This window comes from Mesoplodon bidens (genome assembly GCF_964165515.1).
Source record: "Mesoplodon bidens genome assembly, chromosome: 2".
In the NCBI taxonomy this organism is placed as follows: Eukaryota; Metazoa; Chordata; class Mammalia; order Artiodactyla; family Ziphiidae; genus Mesoplodon; species Mesoplodon bidens.
The window spans coordinates 43,487,423-43,508,469 of record NC_138177.1 but is presented as its reverse complement, the minus strand read 5'-3'; the positions used below and the strand labels follow the sequence as shown (position 1 = coordinate 43,508,469).

At 34.5% G+C, this 21,047-nt stretch overlaps 1 protein-coding gene across 1 annotated transcript in view; it reads right to left on the bottom strand.

Annotated features, from left to right (window-relative positions):
• Positions 1-5,304: 5,304 nt before the first annotated feature.
• ODR4 (odr-4 GPCR localization factor homolog) overlaps positions 5,305-21,047 on the bottom strand; it is a 42,000-nt gene continuing 26,257 nt past the window's right edge. The window contains exons 12-14 of the mRNA XM_081225470.1: positions 18,262-18,449; positions 9,063-9,173; positions 5,305-7,613 (exon numbers count right to left, since the gene is read on the bottom strand). Coding sequence (XP_081081596.1) covers positions 7,546-7,613; positions 9,063-9,173; positions 18,262-18,449 — 367 coding nt within the window. The 3' untranslated portion in view covers positions 5,305-7,545. The remainder of the gene's footprint in view (positions 7,614-9,062; positions 9,174-18,261; positions 18,450-21,047) is intronic.

Here is a 21,047-nt window from a genome sequence, read left to right as displayed (position 1 = left end):
GATAACCAATAGATGTTGACTGGTACCTAGAAATAGGATTCTATTGGGCCAAAACCAAAACACATAGCTTTAACTTTGGAACTGAGGAGATGGCTGTACAACCTTCAGGAAACAGTGGTGGTAGAATAACAATGAGGAAATTGTCATTAAAAGGCCAACTGTTGTTGTGAAAGGCAACACTTTCACCTACAGTAATGCGAAAGGTAGAATAAACTTGTGGAAATTGCTAATGGGAAGAAGTAACCTAATAAACTTGTGGATCTGGCTGAGGAGATTTCCAGGCAGAATATTGAAAATGCCAAGTGACTTCTTCTAGCTGGCTAAGATCAAATATGAGAAGAGAGAAACTAAATCAGAAACAGTTGGGTTTTGGAGAAAAATTTATAAAAAATTTTATAAAGGACCCAGAACACCTTTTCCAGACAGCAAAGGGTTCTCAAGAAGGAAATGCCCTATGGGCAAAGATCAAATCTAGGGAATTGCTAGTGAAACAGAGCATCAGGGTAAGTTAGGATCAAGGGTGCAGCTGTAATAATCTTTAAGACTTCAGAAATATTTAAGCCAGTGCCTCATAGATCTCTTAGCTATACAAAGACTTATAAGAATCTTATGAGCAAAGACTGTACTCCTCTTAGCTAGACAATGGGTATCTAAGATTTTTAAGGGTATTGTCCTTCAGCACTTTGACTCTCTGCTCAAAGTAGAAAGAGAGAGGTCCGTCTTGAACATTTGTGGGTGTGCATTTTGTCTAATGGAATGGATAATTTGATTCATAGTAAATACATGATTTTAAGAGGAATTACATCAGTTTAGTCTAAAAGGGAGAGAGAGCTCAAAATAAAAAGATGCTTCTGGGCCTTGAACCTTTCTCAACCTGCTTCAATAGGAAGCAGCTTGAGAAAGCTACTCAGCTTCAAATATAAGCCATTTCTCATGTAAAATGACTCAGAGTAGAGCCAAAATCTTGTATGGAAGAGCCAAGAGATGAGGACCACTCTCAAGAAGAATTAGGTTCTAATTGACATACATTCTCTGCTCGTAGAATCATGACGAATTAGACATGTGTCCCACTGGAATTCAGAATTGTTATGGAGCATTCACTGCATTGTACCTCCAATTTTCCCTCTTTTTGAACAACAGTGGCTCTTACCTGTCTTGCCATTGTATGCTGGATGAGTATGGAGAAGAAAACTTCTTTAGTTCATGCATCTTTAGATTGAGAGCAACTGCAGTAAAGGTTGCCCATGTGTACCTGAAACCAATTTAGATGACAAAATTATGAGCCTTGAGCCTGAATCTGATGACACGAGATGAGACTTTCAGGTGTCTGGGGAGGTGGTGAATGCATTTTCCACATGTCAGGAACATGAACTGCTATAACCGGGGGTATATTATGGTAACTAATTTCCAAAGATGGCTTCCATCAAGCCCTTTTCTTCTTGCATATGCATAACCATTGAGAGGTTAAAGTTCTTCTTCCCCGTCCCCTTTGATCTAGGCTGGTCCTGTAGATTAGTTTGACCAATACATTATAGTGAAAATGATGTTCTGAGACTTCCAAGCCAGGGCTTCAAGAGAACCCACAGCCTCTACTTTTCTCTTCTTGGAACTCTCACACTTGGGATGCTACTTCTTGGCTCCCAGCCATCATGACAGGAAGAAGTCCAGTCACCATGATAGAAGAACCACAAGACACATGGAGAGAACTGAGGTGTGATAGCTGAGTTTCCAGCAAACAGACAGCATCAACTGCCAACCATGTGAATGAGCTGTCTTGGATGTTTCAAGCCCAATCAGGTTCCTAGAAAATTGTAGCTCTAGACAACACCATGTAGAGCAGAATCAGCCAACTGATTCCTGTCAACTCAGAATTATTAGAAAAATGAAATGGTTGTTGTTTCAATTAAGTTTGGGGGTAGTTTTTTAGTAACAGACAACCAAAATAACACATACGTAAATGTCATGAAGTAAATAAAATGATCAAGAAACTCATTTCAAAAAAGAAACAAATGGAACCTAATCAAACTCACAAGCTTTTGCACAGCAAAGTAAACCATTAAAAAAATGAAGACAACCTACAGAATGGGAGAAGATATTTGCAAATGATGCAACCGACAAGGGCTTAATCTCCAAAATATACAAACAGCTCATACAACTCAACAAAAAAACAAACAACCCAATCAAAAAATGGGCAGACCTTAATAGTCATTTCTCTGAAGAAGACATACAAATGGCCAGTAGGCACATGAAAAGAAGCTCAACATCCCTAACTATTAGAGAAATGCACATCAAAACTACAGTGAGGTACTACCTCACACTGATTACAATGGCCATCATTAAAAATTCTACAAATAACAAATGCTGGAGAGACTGTGGAGAAAAGGGAACCCTCCTACAACGTTGGTGGGAATGTAAGTTGGTGCAGCCACTATGGAAAACAGTATGAAGTTCCTCAGAAAGCTAAAAATAGTTACCATATGATCCAGCAATCCCACTCCTGAGCATATACCTAGACAAAACAATAATTCAAAAAGATAGATGTACCCCTACGTTCAAAGCAGCACTAGTCACAATAGCCAAGACATGGAAGCAACCTAAATGTCCATCGACAGATGAATGGATGAAGAAGATATGGTACATATATACAATGGAATAATACCCAGCCATGAAAAGGAATGAAATAATGCCATTTGCAGCAACATGGATGCAACTAGAGATTATCATACTAAGTCAGTCAGAAAGAGAAAGACAAATACCACATGATATCACTTATATATGGAGTGTAAAATATGGCACAAATGAACTTATCTACAAAACAGAAGCAGACTCACAGATATAGAGAACAGATGTGGTTGCCAAGGGGCAGGGGAGAGAGAGGGATGGACTGGGAGTTTGGGGTTAGTAGATGCAAACTATTATATTTAGAATGGATAAACAACAAGGTCCTACTGTATAGCACAGGGAACTATATCCAATCTCCTGGGATAAACCATAATGGAAAAGAATATAAAAAAAGAATGTATATATGCGTGTAACTGAGTCACTCTGCTTTACAGCAGAAATTAGCACAGCACTGCAAGTCAACTATACATCAATTAAAAAAAAAACTCATTTCAACTCAAGAACTAAAACATCACCAATACTGTTTCATTTGTTCATTTGTTCCTTCTTGCCTTCCTATCCTGCCATCACTCTCACTCTGAAATCGTAACCATGAATTTTTACATGATCCTTTACTTAAAAAACAAAAAAAAGTTTACACAAATATATGTATTCCAACATAATATAGTTTAGATTTGCTTGTTTTTAAGCTTTATAAAACTGCATGTAGGCTTCTAAGACTTGCTTTATTTAATCATCACTTTATTCTCAGGTCATTCTCACTGCCAAATAAAATTACAAAACCCACAATTTATTTTTTATTCTCTTGTCAGTGAACATTTGGGTGGTTACAAACAGGGCTGCCTTGAACATTCCCACACACGTACTCTTGTGCACGTATGCAAGAATTTCTCTAAGGTATGTATGTAGCAGTAGAATGGTTAGGTTTTACAGTACACAGATGCTTAACCTTACAAGATAATGCCAAATCGCTTTCCTAAGTTTATTAGTTTACAACCCCACCTTTAGATATCTTCTTGATGTACATCTTCTTCATTGGTATTGCATATTTCTTAATTTTTCAATCTGTCAGATGAAATATTATTCATTGTGGTCTTAGTTGATCACTTAAAATTAAACATCTTTTCATGTGTTTCACGTGTTTAAGGGGGTGTTTAAGTCACACCCCCTTAAAATACCTGGTTTCTGTCTTTTGCTCATTTTTTTACAGGACATTGATGAATAGAAGTAGTGATAATAGGCATCCTTGTCATGTTCCCAATTTTTAATGTATGCAACTTCACCATGATGCATTATCCTTTTTTACATAATGTTGAATTCAGTTCATCAATAATGCTTTTGACTTTCATATCTGTGTTAGTAAGTGCTATTAGTCTGTAATTTTCTCTTCTACCAAATGTGTCTGGTTCTAGTATCAATAAAAGTTATACACACACGCCTCACAAAATGAGCTGAAGAGTATTCCCTCATTATATATTCTTTGGAAGAGTTTGTATAATATGTTGAAATACTATGGTCCTTGAAAGAGTAAAACATCTGTAAACATGAGCTATATGTTCTTTATCAAAAATTTTAAAAGTATTTTCTATTCAATACTATTAAGTCCATGTAGCTTGTGTATTTTTTCTTCAGCCAATTTAAGGAAATGGCACTTTTCTAGACTTTGGTCTATTTTGTCTGTTTTCAACTACATTAAGGTGCTCTTGGTAGTCTCTTATCATTTTCATCTCTGCTGTGGGTTAGGACCCCTTTTTCAATCTTTATATTGTTTACTTTAGCCCTGTTTTCTTCTTGTTCAAATATGCCAATTTGTTTTGTCATGAAAACAACTTTGACATTGTGATTCTATATGTTTTCTAATTCATTGATTTCTTCCCTTTCCTCTGTCTCCTTGCTTCTATACTGTGTTTATTCTGTTGTCCTTTTCCTAAGTTATGCACTTAGCCTTTAATTTAAGCATTTAAAACCATTTCCCTCTAAGTGCTCTTTCTGCTGCATCACCCAATTTTTCCAAATGTAGTATTTATAATTAGGTTCTAAGTATTTTTTTTTTCATCTATGAAGTTTTTTTAAACCTGTAAAACCATGATTTAAAAAAATTAACCTAAGTTATTTCTTATTATTCATTTAATACTAATTTTTTGAAATTTATTGTAACTTACTTCATGCCTAATACATGGTCAATTTTTGCTAATACACAATGCTTAAGAATATTCTGTTGATTATTCTATGTTCATCGAATCAACATTGTTAATTGCATTATTCAAAACTGTGTTTCCATTCATTTTTTGTCTGATTTATTAGCAATTGAGAGCTGATAAAATCACCCACTGCTGTTCAATTTGTTGGTTCAGCCCTAGAGTTTATACATTTTGAGGCCATTTTATAAAGCACATACAAATCTAAAATTGTATATATTCCTAATAAATTGATCCTTTTACCATTATGTAGTGGTCTTCTCCATCTTTAATAATACTATCATAAAGTCTAAGTTTGAGTTGATAGCACCAAAGCTACATACGTTTTCTTTTGCTATTTGCCTAGTGCATTTTTTTCATCCTTTAAAAAATCCTATATCAGCCTATAGCTGATTTTTAAAAAACTGAATCAATGTTTTTAACTGGGTTTAGCCTATTCATAGTTATTTTAAATTATTTGACTTGTTACTATTTATCTTACTAATTTTGTACTTCCCCCACCCCTAATTTCTTTCCCGTTTTTTTGTATCGAGGTATTGTCTTCTTATTCCATATTTTTAACTTTTTTCTTTGGAATGATTCATCCCATATCTATTATTTAGCAGTTACACTTTAAATTTTACTACACATATTTAACATAATTTCAAAGTTAAACAGTACCTTAACCCATTTTCTGAATAATAAAACACTTCAGAACACTTTAATTCTAATCACCCCCCCATCTTATAAGCTACTGTCCAGTTTTTCAATTATATCCTATTTTAAAAGTCCACATTAATGTTGCATAAAATGTTTATTTAGTTTAATTTAGTTACAATCTTGCTTCTCATAAACACTTCTTTCATTATGATTGTTTTATACAAACAACACTTTTGATTTACATGTTTTTCATTTATTTGCTTACTAGTTCTTCAATTTCAGATCATCCTTTTGGAATCATTTTCCTTCTTGAAGATAATCCTTTTGCAATTTCCTTAAAGAAGTTCCACTGATGGTAAAATCTGTTTTTCACTTGAATATGTCTTTATTTCAGTTTTGCTTCATACAAATTCCAAGTTGATAATTTGTTTTTCTCAGAATTTTGAAGGCACTATTCTACCACCTTTGGAGTACACTGTTGCTATTGAGAAGCTTTCTGAAGTATCTGTCTTGCCTTCACTGATAATCTTTTTCCCCCTTTGATTGCTTTAAGAATCCTCTGTTTGGTATCTCACAGTTATACTACACTGGGTTTTGGCTTGGATTTTATCTATATATGCTTGGGATACATTGTGCTTCCTGAACTTATGAATTCGTGTTTTTCCAACATATGTGGAAAATTCTGTTATCTCTTCAAATATTGCCACTCTTCCATCCTCTCTATTCTCTTCTGCTGGTACTTCTAGTATTCATAATTCTTCCTTCTATATCTCTTATCTTTTCTTTAATATTTATATTTTCTAGCACCTTGTTTCTCCTGGCTGCACACTGGATAATTTCTTTATATCTAGCTTCCAGTTTATGTATTATCTCTTCAGCTGAGTCTAATATGATATTCAACATGTCTAAGGGTTTTTTTTTTTAATTGCAGATAACATATTTCTCATCAAGCAGTTCCACTTGTTTCTTTTTCAGATTGGTCTGTGGTTCCATCCTTCATGTATGTTGATGATAAGACCTTGGAAAATTGAGTCCAAAGTTTATATCTACAGGTTCTTTCTCAAGCTAGCTAGTTTCACCTTGCACCTGGTGATCTCCAGCCATGAATAATATTGCTTATCTTAATCTATGGGAATCTGGGGCCTATATCTTGTTTCTGCCAGGAACTATAGGGTATTACAAACTGAGGCCCACTTCAACTGTCCTGGATGGGACATCTCAGATTCAGATTTATCTCCTTGTTTCTGGTCTAAGGAAAACTGCATATGGCAGTGCTGCAATTGGTATTTGTCACCCAGGCAACCACTGTCAACCTTATGCTTAATATAGTTTTCACAATTTCCAGATCAAAATGTGTTCATTTTGTCAGGGAGAAAAAATAGAGGTGTAGTTGTTGGAGATTTCTCCTACTTTCTTTGAGCCTATTAATGTATTCAAAAGGAGATTTTATTCAGGATCTAGTTGTTTTGCAGTACCTAATATATTACTGGAAGCAAAAGTCTTATTTAATATATTAGGTTATGATATACTAACCAGAGAAAGCTCATGATTTATGACAATTCTTGCTGATTCAAGAGGTCTGGAGAGGTTTCCTACCCCTCAATTGGAACTCAATCAGTATTTTGGAATCAGTATAGAAAGGTCCTAAACTATGAACCTATCCAATAAGTTTTTGCCCCACTTTGTAGAAATTTCTCCTATTGTTCTATTACTAAGATACTCAGTCAACCCTGACTATTCAAATTTCCAATGTCCTGATCAATATGTGGTTGTCAACAGGACTAAAAATCTATGAAAATAAACCATCATTTTGAACATTTTAAAAAATAGATAATAACGATTTGTTACATGCAACTTCCACCTAGATTCATAACTTTATTCTTGGAAGCCTGAGCCACCTATAATATAAGCAGGGCTAAACAAGGCAGCTAGTGATTTCATTTTAGTCAGAAACACACCTAATAGGCATTATGGCAGCAGATCTGACTGCTATTGTCTTAGACGCAGATGGATTGTTTGCATCATTATTATTCATAATTGTTGGTCAGTGTTCTCTGGATGATCAGGAAGCTCTTTGTGCCTCACCCTAATCACTGAAGTAATGAAAGGAGATACCCGCAGCAAGGGCTGCAACTGCAAATGCTGCAATCACACCTAAAAGTAAAACAAACACAAAACAAATGGAAATGGAATGAGCAAAAGAAAGGCTTAAGTGATCCTAGGCTTTGAAATGCCGGTAACTGATGGGCCTAAACAACAAGAACAACATACACACACAAATACATATACTTACACACACATATACAGGCATGAAAAGCCAGCAAAATCTTAGAGGAAAATATAGCAATAGGTTGAAAATTATATTTTACAAAGTTGGGCTGGTAATCATATACTTCACCATCTTTGTTAACACCTTAAAATAAAAAAGTATCTTTCTTATACACGAGTGCACTCACACACATCTAAGAGACAATCTAATACATACTTTAAAAGGCTTCTATAAATATTTATACTGACATTTCAGCTGTCTCATGCTACTTAGCTTAAACCAAAAAGATATCTCCAATGGGCAGGAGTCCTCAATAATTACCATGCGAAGTCATTTATATAGCTATTGAAAACTACAGAGACTAAAATCTAAGAATTATTAAGCTTGGGTTGGTAACTTTTAATTTTTTTCCCTGAGTATTTTAAGTTAAAAAACAACAACAAAAACAAAACTGACCATAGTAGTCCAGACATACACACACACACACACACACACACACACACACACACACAGGTACAAAGAATTTAGGTAATTAACTCAACTTATGAGTAAGTGACATGAAAAATAACCAAAGTTTCTGGCTTCTCTCAGTCAGTCAAAAATCTTAATGCTTATAAAGCATTTCTCAAATTGGCATTCAACTAAACAACAGTCTACATGTTCTTTGATCAATAAGTCTGAAAAATGTTAAAGTGACTGTCACACTTCTTGGAGGCTTTAAAATACTAAAATGCATTAGAATTTCCAGACTTGAACTTGACTTTTTTCATACAGCACCTATGAAAATCTTCCACAACAGCAATCCTGGGAACACCAGTTTGGAAAACACTGGTCCTACTATGCTAATTGATTCCCAAAACTCAACATGTGTTTCTTCTAAAAACACCAAAACATTTAATAGGAAGTGTCATCTTTTAGGGCACTTGAGACAATGCTTTATTTATAAATCTTTCTATCTCTCAGGGCGTACCACTTTCCATAATACTCAATAAATACTAGCTTAATCTAGCTCTTTTAAGAAATGAAATGGGGCTTCCCTGGTGGCGCAGTGGTTGAGAGTCCGCCTGCCGATGCAGGGGACACGGGTTCGTGCCCCGGTCCGGGAAGATCCCACATGCCGCGGAGCGGCTGGGCCCGTGAGCCATGGCCGCTGAGCCTGCGCGTCTGGAGCCTGTGCTCCGCAACGGGAGAGGCCACAACAGTGAGAGGCCCGCGTACCGCAAAAAAAAAAAAAAAAAAAAAAAAAAAAAAAAAAAAGAAATGAAATGAAAATAATTTTAAAGTAACAAGATCCAAAATACCATCTTTTCAATGTTATAGAAGAAATATAATACCTATGTTTTGCTGAATTTTCAACACTATTGTAGTTTTAATTGGCTGTTTTGGTGGTTCATCATCTGTGTTGTCCAATGAAGCGTCAGTATTCATAGAGGAACTCACACAGGCTGCAAGAGGATAATAAAAATAAATCCTAAATAAAATGAGAATAATTACCACTTAAAAATGAGTTTTAAAGAACATTATAAAAAACATACAGTGAGCTCCATTTTCCTTCAACTTGACTTTTTTTTTGTTTTCAACTTGACTTTTTAAACTTGCTCTTTATCAAATGCAGGCGAATTAAATTTCATGGACTATATATCAAACTGATGTACTTTTTAAAATACTTTATGGGGACTTCCCTGGTGGTGCAGTGGTTAAGAATCCGCCTGACAATGCAGAGGACACGGGTTCAAGCCCCGGGCCAGGAAGATCCCACATGCTGCACAGCAACTAGCCCTGTGTGCCACAACTACTGAGCCTGCAATCTAGGGCCCGTGAGCCACAACTACTGAGCCCACGTGCCACAACTACTGAGGCACGTGCAGCTAGAGCCCGTGCTCTGCAACGAGAAGCCACCATAATGAGAAGCCTGTGCACCACAACGAAGAGTAGCCCCCACTCTCCACAACTAGAGAAAGCCTGCGCCCAGCAACGAAGACCCAATGTAGCCAAAAATAAATAATTAAAAAAAAGAAAAGAAGGATTCAATTCAATGACCTCAGCTTCTATCTTAAAAAAAAAATACTTTATGTACTTTTATAACTGATCAAAACCAAGGAGCCACAGAGCCAGTTCTAAATGACTCCCACAAATTATAATCTGATTACTATATGGTAGTGGAGATAAATTATACCAAAAATCAAACTAGATAGGACAGGGTAAATTTTGCTCTTAATTGGGATTAATTTATAATATTCTTATTGATGGTTTTGGTAATTAATAATTTTAAGTAATCAGTAATAATAAAAGTAGGGATCAGCAAACTGTAGCCATGGGCCAAAGTGCAGCCCATGGGCCAGACCTTACATGCTCTGCAAAGCCTAAAACATTTACTATTTAGCCCTATACAGAAAGAGTTTGCTGACTCTTGATCTAACCTGAATTACATAAGCAAATTGGGACCATAAGTTTGACCTTAAAACAATTCAATGTTAAGCAAAGTAAGTACATTATCTCATTTATAGTTGGAAAATAAAACCTGGGACATTAAGTGCGTATTTGAGGGTCATAGGCAACAGAATGAGGATTCAAATACAAGTTCTCTTTCTACTTCATTATGGTGACAATAATTTGCGTAGGTTAGCCAAGCTGAATTTATTTAACACTGACTGAAAGTGTCTGAACTGAAAACATCCTTAGGGATCACACAGACCAATGGTTATCTTTTTTTAACTAGTGCTAGAAAATGTGACAGAAAATCCCAGTATGTAAAATAAATGAAAGCAGAATTACTCTGGTTGAAGCAGGGATGAAGGACTCCTGGAGCCATACTCCCTCCTTCCCAAGAGGTGACAGCAGAGTGCTGTTCTATAGAACTCAAGGGAACTATGTTTGAAAACAACTGCAGTTGATCCTTAAACAACATGGGTTTGAACTGCATGGATCCACTTACTTATACACAAATTTTTTTTCACTAAATACATACTATATGATCCATGATTGGTTGAATCCATGGATGGGGAACTGCCCATACAGCCAGCCAACTGAAGCTGTATGTGGATTTTCGACTGCGCGAGGGTCAGTGCCCCTAACCCCCATGTTGTTCAAGGGTCAACTGAACTTCATGTTGACCCCTTTATTTACAAAGAAGAGAAGAGAACCCCCAGAGTGACACAGTAAATACTACTGTTTAAATTCAAAGTAAAATAGCTTATTGCTTGGATTTAAAATATCTTTTATAGACATCTTTGTATCCCAACATACTGGCATATGCAGATGTGCTCACAAGGATGACACATAACTTACTGAAATAATTATCTGTGGTACCGAAGTGGATGGAAAAAAATGTGCCTGCTTCTCATCAACTTCCCATGAAGAAAAGTTTGCCATTTTGAGAAATAATCCTTAGTAGTCACCTCATTAGGATCAAGGCAAAACTGTTCTTTTTTTCCCTCTTTGAGCATATGACTAAAGTACTTTAAAAACAAACACAAAACGTTTTTCTCTTTTGTTCTACTCCCATATCAAACTAGTCACAAAGGCCAACAAATTCTCATGAACTGTCTCCAGAATTATTCAGTCTTCCATATTTCTACAGTATCCAGTTTTCTCGGGGGCTGTAACACTTTACTTCTAGACTACATTAGCCCACCAGCTTAAAATTTCCCCTAACTTCATCCATATGTCTAAAAGTTGAATGGAGAGTACAATTTTATTCACTTTAAAAACATACACTCACACACACACACAGAACTTTGGCTTTTTCTTTTAGCAAATATCACTGCTAAAAAGCTTTTTCTTTGGGCCACTAAAATCCTTATCTCAGATAAAAACAAAAATAATGGATGAAGCATGAATTATACCTATTTGCTACAGGAAATTTTTTACTTTTTTCCTTGAGTACCTATAGATAAAGAGTACAAAGATGGTTTTATTTGTCATGACATATTACTCACACATTTAATACTGATTTGTTATTTGTGAAGAAGAGCATGCTCTAAGAGGTCAAGTCCTCTGTATAAACAATTTACTTCTATTAAAAAAAGACATTCCATTGCTCTGCTATTTCCATTTTAAAATCTGTCATCCAAAATCATATTGATTTGATACAAAGCTGAGACAATTTTACTGAAGCAGAGCATTTTTCAAGGATGAATAAATCCTTACCGTAACACTTTGTTTGTGTCTGGTTTTGGTGGGGCCATGTAGAACTTAATTCAAATCTCAGATACTGTCATTTTTACCAATACCTAACGTCATCTGAACTTTAAATGCAAATAACATGTGACTCAATAGGAAATTAGATCTTAACCATTCCTTAAAACCAGGTAATTTTAACTGCAGACAAATCTCGAATTATTCATGTAAGAAAGCAACCTTTCTTAAGCAACTGTCAACAAAGGAGAAGACAAGGGCCATGATGAATGCACGCTAAGTTGTATATATATTCAATTTCATTCCAAGCTGCTGATAGGTAGGACTATTTAGAAGCTTAAAATGAAATGTTAGCACTTGAACTCCTTAGTTAGGTATCATCTTCCAGATCCCTAAATCCTAAGTTAATGAGGTTTCACTAGTCAGTGATTTAGCCATTAAAATACATCTTCAGCATTACTTTTTTTCCTTTATAATTAAATTATCAATGTTTAACCAAGCAATGAAAATTAATTTCACCTCTGATATCAAGACAGAATTGGCAAAGATGGGTTTCACCAGATTTTAAATGTGTGTCTCCAAATTTGCTGATACTGTGGATAAAGTATATCTGAATTATTAAGTTAATATCTACCAGGAGATGACTAATACATTTAAGAAATTTTAAAGCCATAGTTATCCCTCACCTTAAGTGAGTCATTTTGACAAACAAATTGTTCTTCATTCCTTAAGTCATTTTAAAGTATGTTATTTTAAAATACTTACTTGGCAAAATACATATTTTAAACATAGCAACTACATTACAGAACAGAAATAATTAAATAATCAAGCAAATAATATCATCAAATACTTGGAAAATAAAGCTAGATACTTATAACAAGTTTAACAATCCTAAATATACAGTAATTGATTTCAAGTTTGAATTTGAACATTTGAACTCCACTTTTCATGGTTTATTTTACCTGGAAACCCTAATTTCAAATAATTAGGAAAATCTATGCACACTACATAGCATTACTCTTATACTTTAATGTTTTTCATTATAATTCAGAAGGTCCATTATTTAAAAGTTTTATAATAATTCTAGTAAATATCACCTTATATTTATATATCTCTTTCTGCTTAGAAAGTATTTTCCCTAACATTTTTACTAAATTCTAGTACCAACACCAAAAGAATTTGGGATTCAGAGAGGACTTGTTCAAGGTTATACAGCTGTTAAGTGGAAGACCTGGACTCAGCTAAAACATCTTGGTAAAATTATGCATCTAATATTTTTGAATAAATTAATAAATGAAAGAATAAACGCAAAAGTGAACATAATTCTAAACCAACAGAATGTATATGTAAAGCACTTAATTTTTCTATTAAAATGTTTGTTTTTACCCTATCCCATAATTCGGAATGTGTTATTTTGCTACTAAATAACTATATCATTCCTTCTAATTCAACAAATACTTGATGAAGCAAAAATAATTCTAGACAAGTCTTATTCTTGGCCACAATAAATCTGATGCCAATGTTCAATTCCTAAACAGCATAGAGTTACTTTTACTGTATTCATCCTTGAAAATGAACTCAAATGTTACCTGCTCTGTGAAGCTTTCTCTGAATCACTTACAGGGATAATGCCTGTGCTAAATGTTCTGATAATTCTCTGTTCATTCCCATATTATGGAACTAACTTCTAGTTAAAGTGCAATATAATAGTAATAATAAAGAAAGAAAAAATGTTAAGAATTTACTAAAATTTGAAAATACTAATGTCAAACCTTTCTTACTATAGATTACAGGTTACTGCTAACCTACCATCAAAATATTTTTTCTGATTGAATTATTAGCCAAATCACTAGAGACCCTAAAATTATGATCATTAATCTTGATGTTCTTGAGTTCTTAGTTACTCTTTGGACCTTACTACATGCCCTGCAATAATTAATAATGCATATAATTCTATCTTCCAAGTCAGATTATAGGCTTCTTGAGGAAAGGAATCTGGCCATTGATTTGTCATCTATGTAACACTACCTTGAACAGAGCCAATGCTTAATAAACATCTAACAAATAGACATACTAAATGCTATAAACTAGAATTAATATTTACGGAGCAATAATTAGTGTTACATGTTGTCATATGTTTTTAATGTTCTATATCCCTTAAAACGTTCTGAACTATTGAGCCATAGAGCTATGACCATTATATCCTTTTTTTTTTTTTTTTTGCGGTACGTGGGCCTCTCACTGTTGTGGCCTCTCCCGTTGCGGAGCACAGGCTCCGGATGCGCAGGCCCAGCGCCCATGGCTCACGGGCCCAGCCGCTCCGTGGCATGCAGGATCCTCCCGGACCGGGTCACGAACCCGTGTCCCCTGCATCGGCAGGCAGACTCTCAACCACTACGCCACCAAGGAAGCCCCGTTATATCCTTTTAAAATCTTCATCATGTTCAGTGTAGTGCACTACACAAACCTTAAGAACCTTATATCTCGCTAGGCATAAGCTTACAATTTTTCAAGTATTAAAAAAAGCTGTGCTATAGTTCCTAAAAATGACCAATTCAGTATATGTCAGTCAGTTAGGAACAAATATTTATGAATACCTATCATGTTTTAGGCATGGAACTCAGACAGAGAAATAAATACTCTTGAGAAACTTGCAGTCTAATATGAAAGATTAATATTAAACATGCAACTCATGAGTTCAATAATTACAAGAATGGAAACTAATGCAAAAAAGTAGCAAAAAACTATGATTAAGTATAATGAAGGAACCCACCTAGTCTGAGCACATAAAAGTATCTACCCAGGTTAAAAAAAAATTATATTTAGCTCCTTGAAGACAGGATCAGTATCTTATTGAATTTTGGTTCCCAAACCCTAAGACTGACAAAATCAATAATTTGTTCAGTCAACAAATATTTACTGAGTACCTACAATGTGTTAAGGCTAGGTTCTTAGGAAAGTGCTAGAAATGACACCAGTGAGCAAGAAAGGAAAAGTCCCTTTCCTTGTGAACCTTATGAAAAAATCAATAAATGTTTGCTGAAATGCAATATAAAATTGTTTCATACAGGTTTTAATTTATTAGGTTTTAGTTTTACTTGGGGGAGGCTGTCAAGCAAGGCTGCCATAGTTGCCTCCTTAAGAATGTATTACAGTGGTGAAAGCTACTTGGATTTTTATTTTAATCTGTCTTAGCAATTTAAACAATGGATATTAATCTCTGTTATTGAGATTAATAACTATAACTATTTTTAAAGTATTACTTATAAAGTATTGAATAAAATACAAACTAGTCTATAAATGCTTATGTTTAAAATATGACATAAAATTAAACAAGATAAAAATATTTCAGACAGATGGTAGTCTTAAAAAAATCTAAATGAAATCTCTCTCTTCCTATTCTTTTATATCTGATTTTTAAAGTAAGTTGTGAATGGGGCAAGTTTTGCATACAGTGCTTCCCTTAGTCATACTTAATTCAGCAATGTAATATGCACTAAAAGTGTGACAAATAATTCAAAAGAATATGAAAACTATATATGATAACAGATCCACGCTTCTAGCCAACAAGTGAGAAATTACACTGACATAAGATGAAATTAAATGAGGATAATGTAACATCATTTATTTAAGCTAAAAAAATTGTTTTAAATGATGGAATTAAGAGGGCTAGGCTAAAATAAGTACCTAGATCATGGAAAGTAATAACCCTATAGTCTGTCCTGGTTAAGTGTCACAGAAAGGCAGTAAAACAAAACTGTTGGAAAAAAAGCAGACTCTAAAACCAAACTGCCTAAGTTTAAATTCCAGCTCCACCATTTATTAGCTATGTAACCCTGAAAAAATTACTTGACCTTTCTGAGCCTCAATTCTCTTATTGGGAAAACTGAGCTAACAATAGTATAATAATCATTATAGGGTTCTTATAAGGACTAAATGATTTAGCATTTGTAAGGCTCTTAAAACGGTGCCCGGCACATAGCAGGTTCTATAAAAACAATAGCAAATATTATTAAGAGTATTAGGTTCAATTCAGGGTAACATATTTCAAGAAAGGCAAGCCAGACTATACTGATATTTTTAAAAGCATTTTTAATCCTTCTTAGGTCACCAATCCTTTGAAAGCTATAGATCTTTCCCCTAGAAAAAACATTATACAATTATGTTCAAGCGGTTTAGGGATCTCCTGACAGCCAACTATGACCCCAAAATTTTGGACACCACAGGTTAAAAATTTCTAATCTAAAGGAAGGTAAACAAGGTGGTAAGGAAAAATGAGGAGGTCTAGAAACTGTAATAATGAGAACAGTTAAAGGTATATGGGAGTATTTGGCTTTGAAATATTTAGAACATGACAACTGCCCTCAATTTAAACTTAAAGCAAGGCCTCAATAAAGAAGCAGTACAGTTGACACTTGAACAACATGGGTTTGAAATGCACAGGTCTACTTATACTTGGATTTTTTTCAATAAATACATACTACAGTACTACACAATCCACGGTTGGCTGAATCTGTGGATGAAGAACTGCGGATATGGAGGGCCAACTGCAAAATTATACATGAATTTTCGACCACATGGAAGTCAGTGCCCCTAGCTCCTGTACTGTTCAAGTGTCAACTGTACTCATGTTTAATTGCTCCAGATTACTGAAAAAGTAGAGGTTTCAGGAAGGCAGACTCGAATTCAGAATAAGGAAGAAAAAAGTCTAAATACCCATAGATTTCAGTATTCTATGAAAGAGGATGAACCAGGTCAACTCTAATGATCCCACATAAAACTAATTCAAGTTATCAACAATAGAGTTGGTCAAGAACTACTGTTAGGCACTAGTGACAGAAGTAAACAAAAGCAAACAAAAATCTCTGCCCTCATGACTCTAAGATTAGTTGGCAGAAATAGCATAGTCGCTAATCTGGAAAAACATATTTCACAAAGTAGCAAACATATCTACCAGTCTACTCCAAAATCTATCACTTAGAGAATATGCTATAGCTATACCTTTAAAAATATTAGTTTTCAGAAGACTGAAACATAGCTGCAGCTTTAACATCTTTTACTGAGTAATTTAGAGGGGTTTTTTTTCCCTTTAAAACAAACTTACTATTCCACATGATTAATATGAACTTGGAGTTGTTGAAAAAACAAGCCTGGTGATCTCCAACTAACCTGAGGCTTTACTGACAGATTTGAAATTCACAAACCAAATACTTACTTGATTCACCATAGAAACAACAGGACTCAATCACTCTACTCTTGTGGGGAATGGGAATTAGTTAAGCAATAGAAGAATAACTAAGAAATTAGAATTAGAAAAAGGACTTAAAAATGGTTATATTCAGGGCCTCCCTGGTGGCGCAGTGGTTGAGAGTCCGCCTGCCGATGCAGGGGATACGGGTTCGTGCCCCGGTCTGGGAGGATCCCATATGCCGCGGAGCGGCTGGGCCCGTGAGCCATGGCCGCTGGGCCTGCGCGTCCGGAGCCTGTGCTCCGCAACGGGAGAGGCCACAGCAGTGAGAGGCCCACATACCGCAAAAAAAAAGAAAAAAAAAAAAAAAAAAAAAAAATGGTTATATTCAAATTTCATAAACATTTATATTCAGAAGCAACCTAAAGACTTTCTACTATGATATCAGAAATTTCAAGACTGATAAATGTCTAGATACTCAATATTTATGGATACTTGCAAATAACTACTTTTACCACATATTTTTTAAATGTTTCAGGAAGACTGTCAAACACATTTATTTATAGACTCGTTTTCATATCCTACTCTCACTAGAAACAAAAACAAAGCAAAGCAAAGCAAAACAAAAAAAACCCTTTTAAAATGTAAGATGAAATATGAAAGTAATGGTTAGGGGAAGAATATGTGTTACACAATTACATAGTATGGCAAATCTATGCTCTGTAAAAATAATCTTGATCTAATTTTTGGAACTGCCCATTTTAGCTTAGTATCCCAATTATATGAAGGGAATAGGAAAATAACAGCAAATAGTATGGAGATGTTTAATAAAGTGTTTTAAAAAACTTCTGTAACCTGATGCTTAACCAAATAATTAAAATAACAGATTTTGAGAAAACTTCTCTTACAATAAAAGAAACCCCTTAAAGCTATATATTTCTACCTGTTTAAGACTGAACTTGTTTTATGAAGATCTACTTGCTAGGCTTGGAAAAATCTAAAGTTATCTTAAATTTTGGTACAATTTTCCAGGAAAACACTGCATGTTTATATACTGTGTAGAAAAATAGACACATTTTTAAATGCCTCGAAAGTATCAAAGAGAACTAGCTTTAAGGAAATCTAAAGACATGATACTTAAACTAGATGTCCCATAGGTAACCTCAGCTATAGTCTAATCTGGTTCTTAAATAACCTCATAAAATTACCTGTGTTTATTTCCTCTGCAATTTCCAAATCTTCTATTTGAATCATATGATCTAACATCTCTATAAAATGGTCTCTAATTTCTTCAGCTGACTCATCACCAAATTTATAATCACATAACATTACAGTGGATCCCGGAATGGGGACAAAAACTCGGTGAGGGAGGATGTGGAACTCTTTTTCAGAATCTAAAAGGAGAAGAAACAATATCAGTATTTAGACAGGTCTGTCACTGGTTATCAGTGATAAATATTGTATAAGTATATGAAAGCATATGCCAAGAGAAATAAAACCTTAAAAGGTCTTTTCATTTTCTAATTGATCTAGCACAAAATTGCTTACTGAATTCTTTAACTCACTACCTAAGGCCTCTGCAAGGGACATAAATGATACTCCCATGAAATATAAACTCACCACTGCCTTCAATGTGAAAACATTGTTGATTATACATTCTTATGTTATCCACTGTCCTATGAAGGAATACCTAGGAGATAATTTGGTCTCAGAAGTTGTTTTTCTTGTTTGTTTTAACCTTACAAGTACTGAATTTTCTAAACAATTTTTCCCTTTTTCATGCAAGCTTATAGAGCCAAATTAGTGGCTCACCTACATCAACTGTATAGGTCGTGATAGCGTTCATTTCTGTACTAATCTCACCACTGACTTCATCTTACATGATGTAGCCCCCTAATCAAGCATGTGTAGGACATTAAGATACACATTTTCTGTACTAATCTCACCACCAACTCCATCTTGCTTTCTTTTTCATTTTCCCTTTGCCTCGTTCTCATTATTAATACCTACTTTACCTTCTTAACTTGTAATGCCTTTTTGTAAATAGCCTTAAATCATTTTTAGAAAAAATAATCTGGACCTAAGTAAATAATGAATATTTCATTCTTCTTTCAACACACACATTTCGCTCAATTTCTAACATAAACGCATAATTATTGTTTGGCTCAAAACCATGACTCTGATGACGTATCAACAAAGATAGAGATTTTGTGTAAAGAATGACTTTTTTCAGCAATGGATATGACTTAAAAAGCTACCAATGTACAGACCAAGTAGAAAACCAGGGCTCACTTTAACAGTAACCTACCTTTCCTTGTCAAGAAGCAAGTGGTAGCTTTATATAACTGCAAACAGATGACAATGAAGAATGCCTTAAGTGTCATAGGAAATGCCATGACTTAAATATGTGTTCCTGCCAGTATTCTGCTTAATATATTGTTTTCAAATGAGAACTGGGAGAATTTTACTCTTTGACCAGACTGCCTCCTAGCTGTAAAATTGTATTACTGCAACTTGTCTTATAGCATGTAAACTGTCCACACACTGATATTAGGAATATAGTATTTTATTTGGGGTCATAGTTTCTTAAAACAGGTTAAGTTCTAAACTTTCAAAGGTGGCCTAAGTGTAATTGGCATGCAAAATTCTAAAACAATTTCAAACTGCATTAATTCTAGGTTTACCTGAAAAAGAGACAAATATGCTTGCTTATAAAATCAAATGTTAAAGAATTGGTTGCAATGAACTTATATTACTCATTAAAAAAAAGCCCTTACAATTTTCAAGTTAAAGTTAAATTAAACATTTATTATCTAAATAAGACCAAGTTTTCCAGATGGTCTGAGGTTTAAAATGGGAGAGGAAAGCTTTAAAAAAAAACATACATCTTAAAAAGTACTCAAAAAAAGAATCCTTTAGGCGTATTCCCATAGCAGAGTATTTAGTTCAAAATTATTTAAATAAGTTCAAAACAGAGAAAAAAATTTAAAGTTAAGCCAATATAATAAGAATTGAGATTTTGCTAGTTAAGTATAGAATCCTAACTCATACTGGAATATTATAGAAAATTTTGAAGAATAGGCAGTATCTGAGCTGACTCTTAAAAGATAAACAGACATTTGCATGAAGGGATGAGAAGCGCGATCCAGAGAGTGGAACCATGACTACAGGCAAAGAGGAATATAAATGTTCCGAGAAGACAGGCAGTATGGATGGATGTGGATGTAGGGATGGAAGGTAAGAGATTTCATAGTTGATGACCTCAGTTTTCACAATGAGTATGTCATCTACTGAGAGTAAGTTGGGAAGGACTGAATGCAGGCTGATAGAGAATAATTAAGAAAGTCTGGAATACTTCTTAAGGGAAAGAAAAGGGGAAGAAGACCAGAATAAGTAAAAGGACTGACTGGAGTTCTTATTTTATTTATTTATTTATTTATTTATTTACTGTCACTTGAAGTATTAAGTTCTTTCATCTGGATAGCCAGAATATAAAAACTATGTTTACTTTAAAGATTAAGAATGTAATGTTAATATGCCCTTTGCAGACTCCCTTATGCATGCAAAAAATATTCTAGTTCAGGTTAATTTCATGGCATGCATTCTAGATTTTACCATATTACAAACCTACAAGATTTTACCAGTATATAAGAAGCATAAGCAAAACAAATATCATATATTAACACATATATGTGGAACCTAGAAAAATGGTACAGATGAACCGGTTTGCAGGGCAGAAATTGAGACACAGATGTAGAGAACAAATGTATGGACACCAAGGGGGGAAAGTGGCGGGGGAGGGGTGGTGGTGGTGGGATGAATTGGGAGATTGGGACTGACATATACACATTAATATGTACAAAATAGATAACTAATAAGAACCTGTTGTATAAAAAAATAAATAAAATAAAATTCAAAAAAAATAATATTGTATTAGCTATTCTAGGTCTTGTGCCCCTTCATACAAACTTTAGAATCAGTTAGTTGATATCCA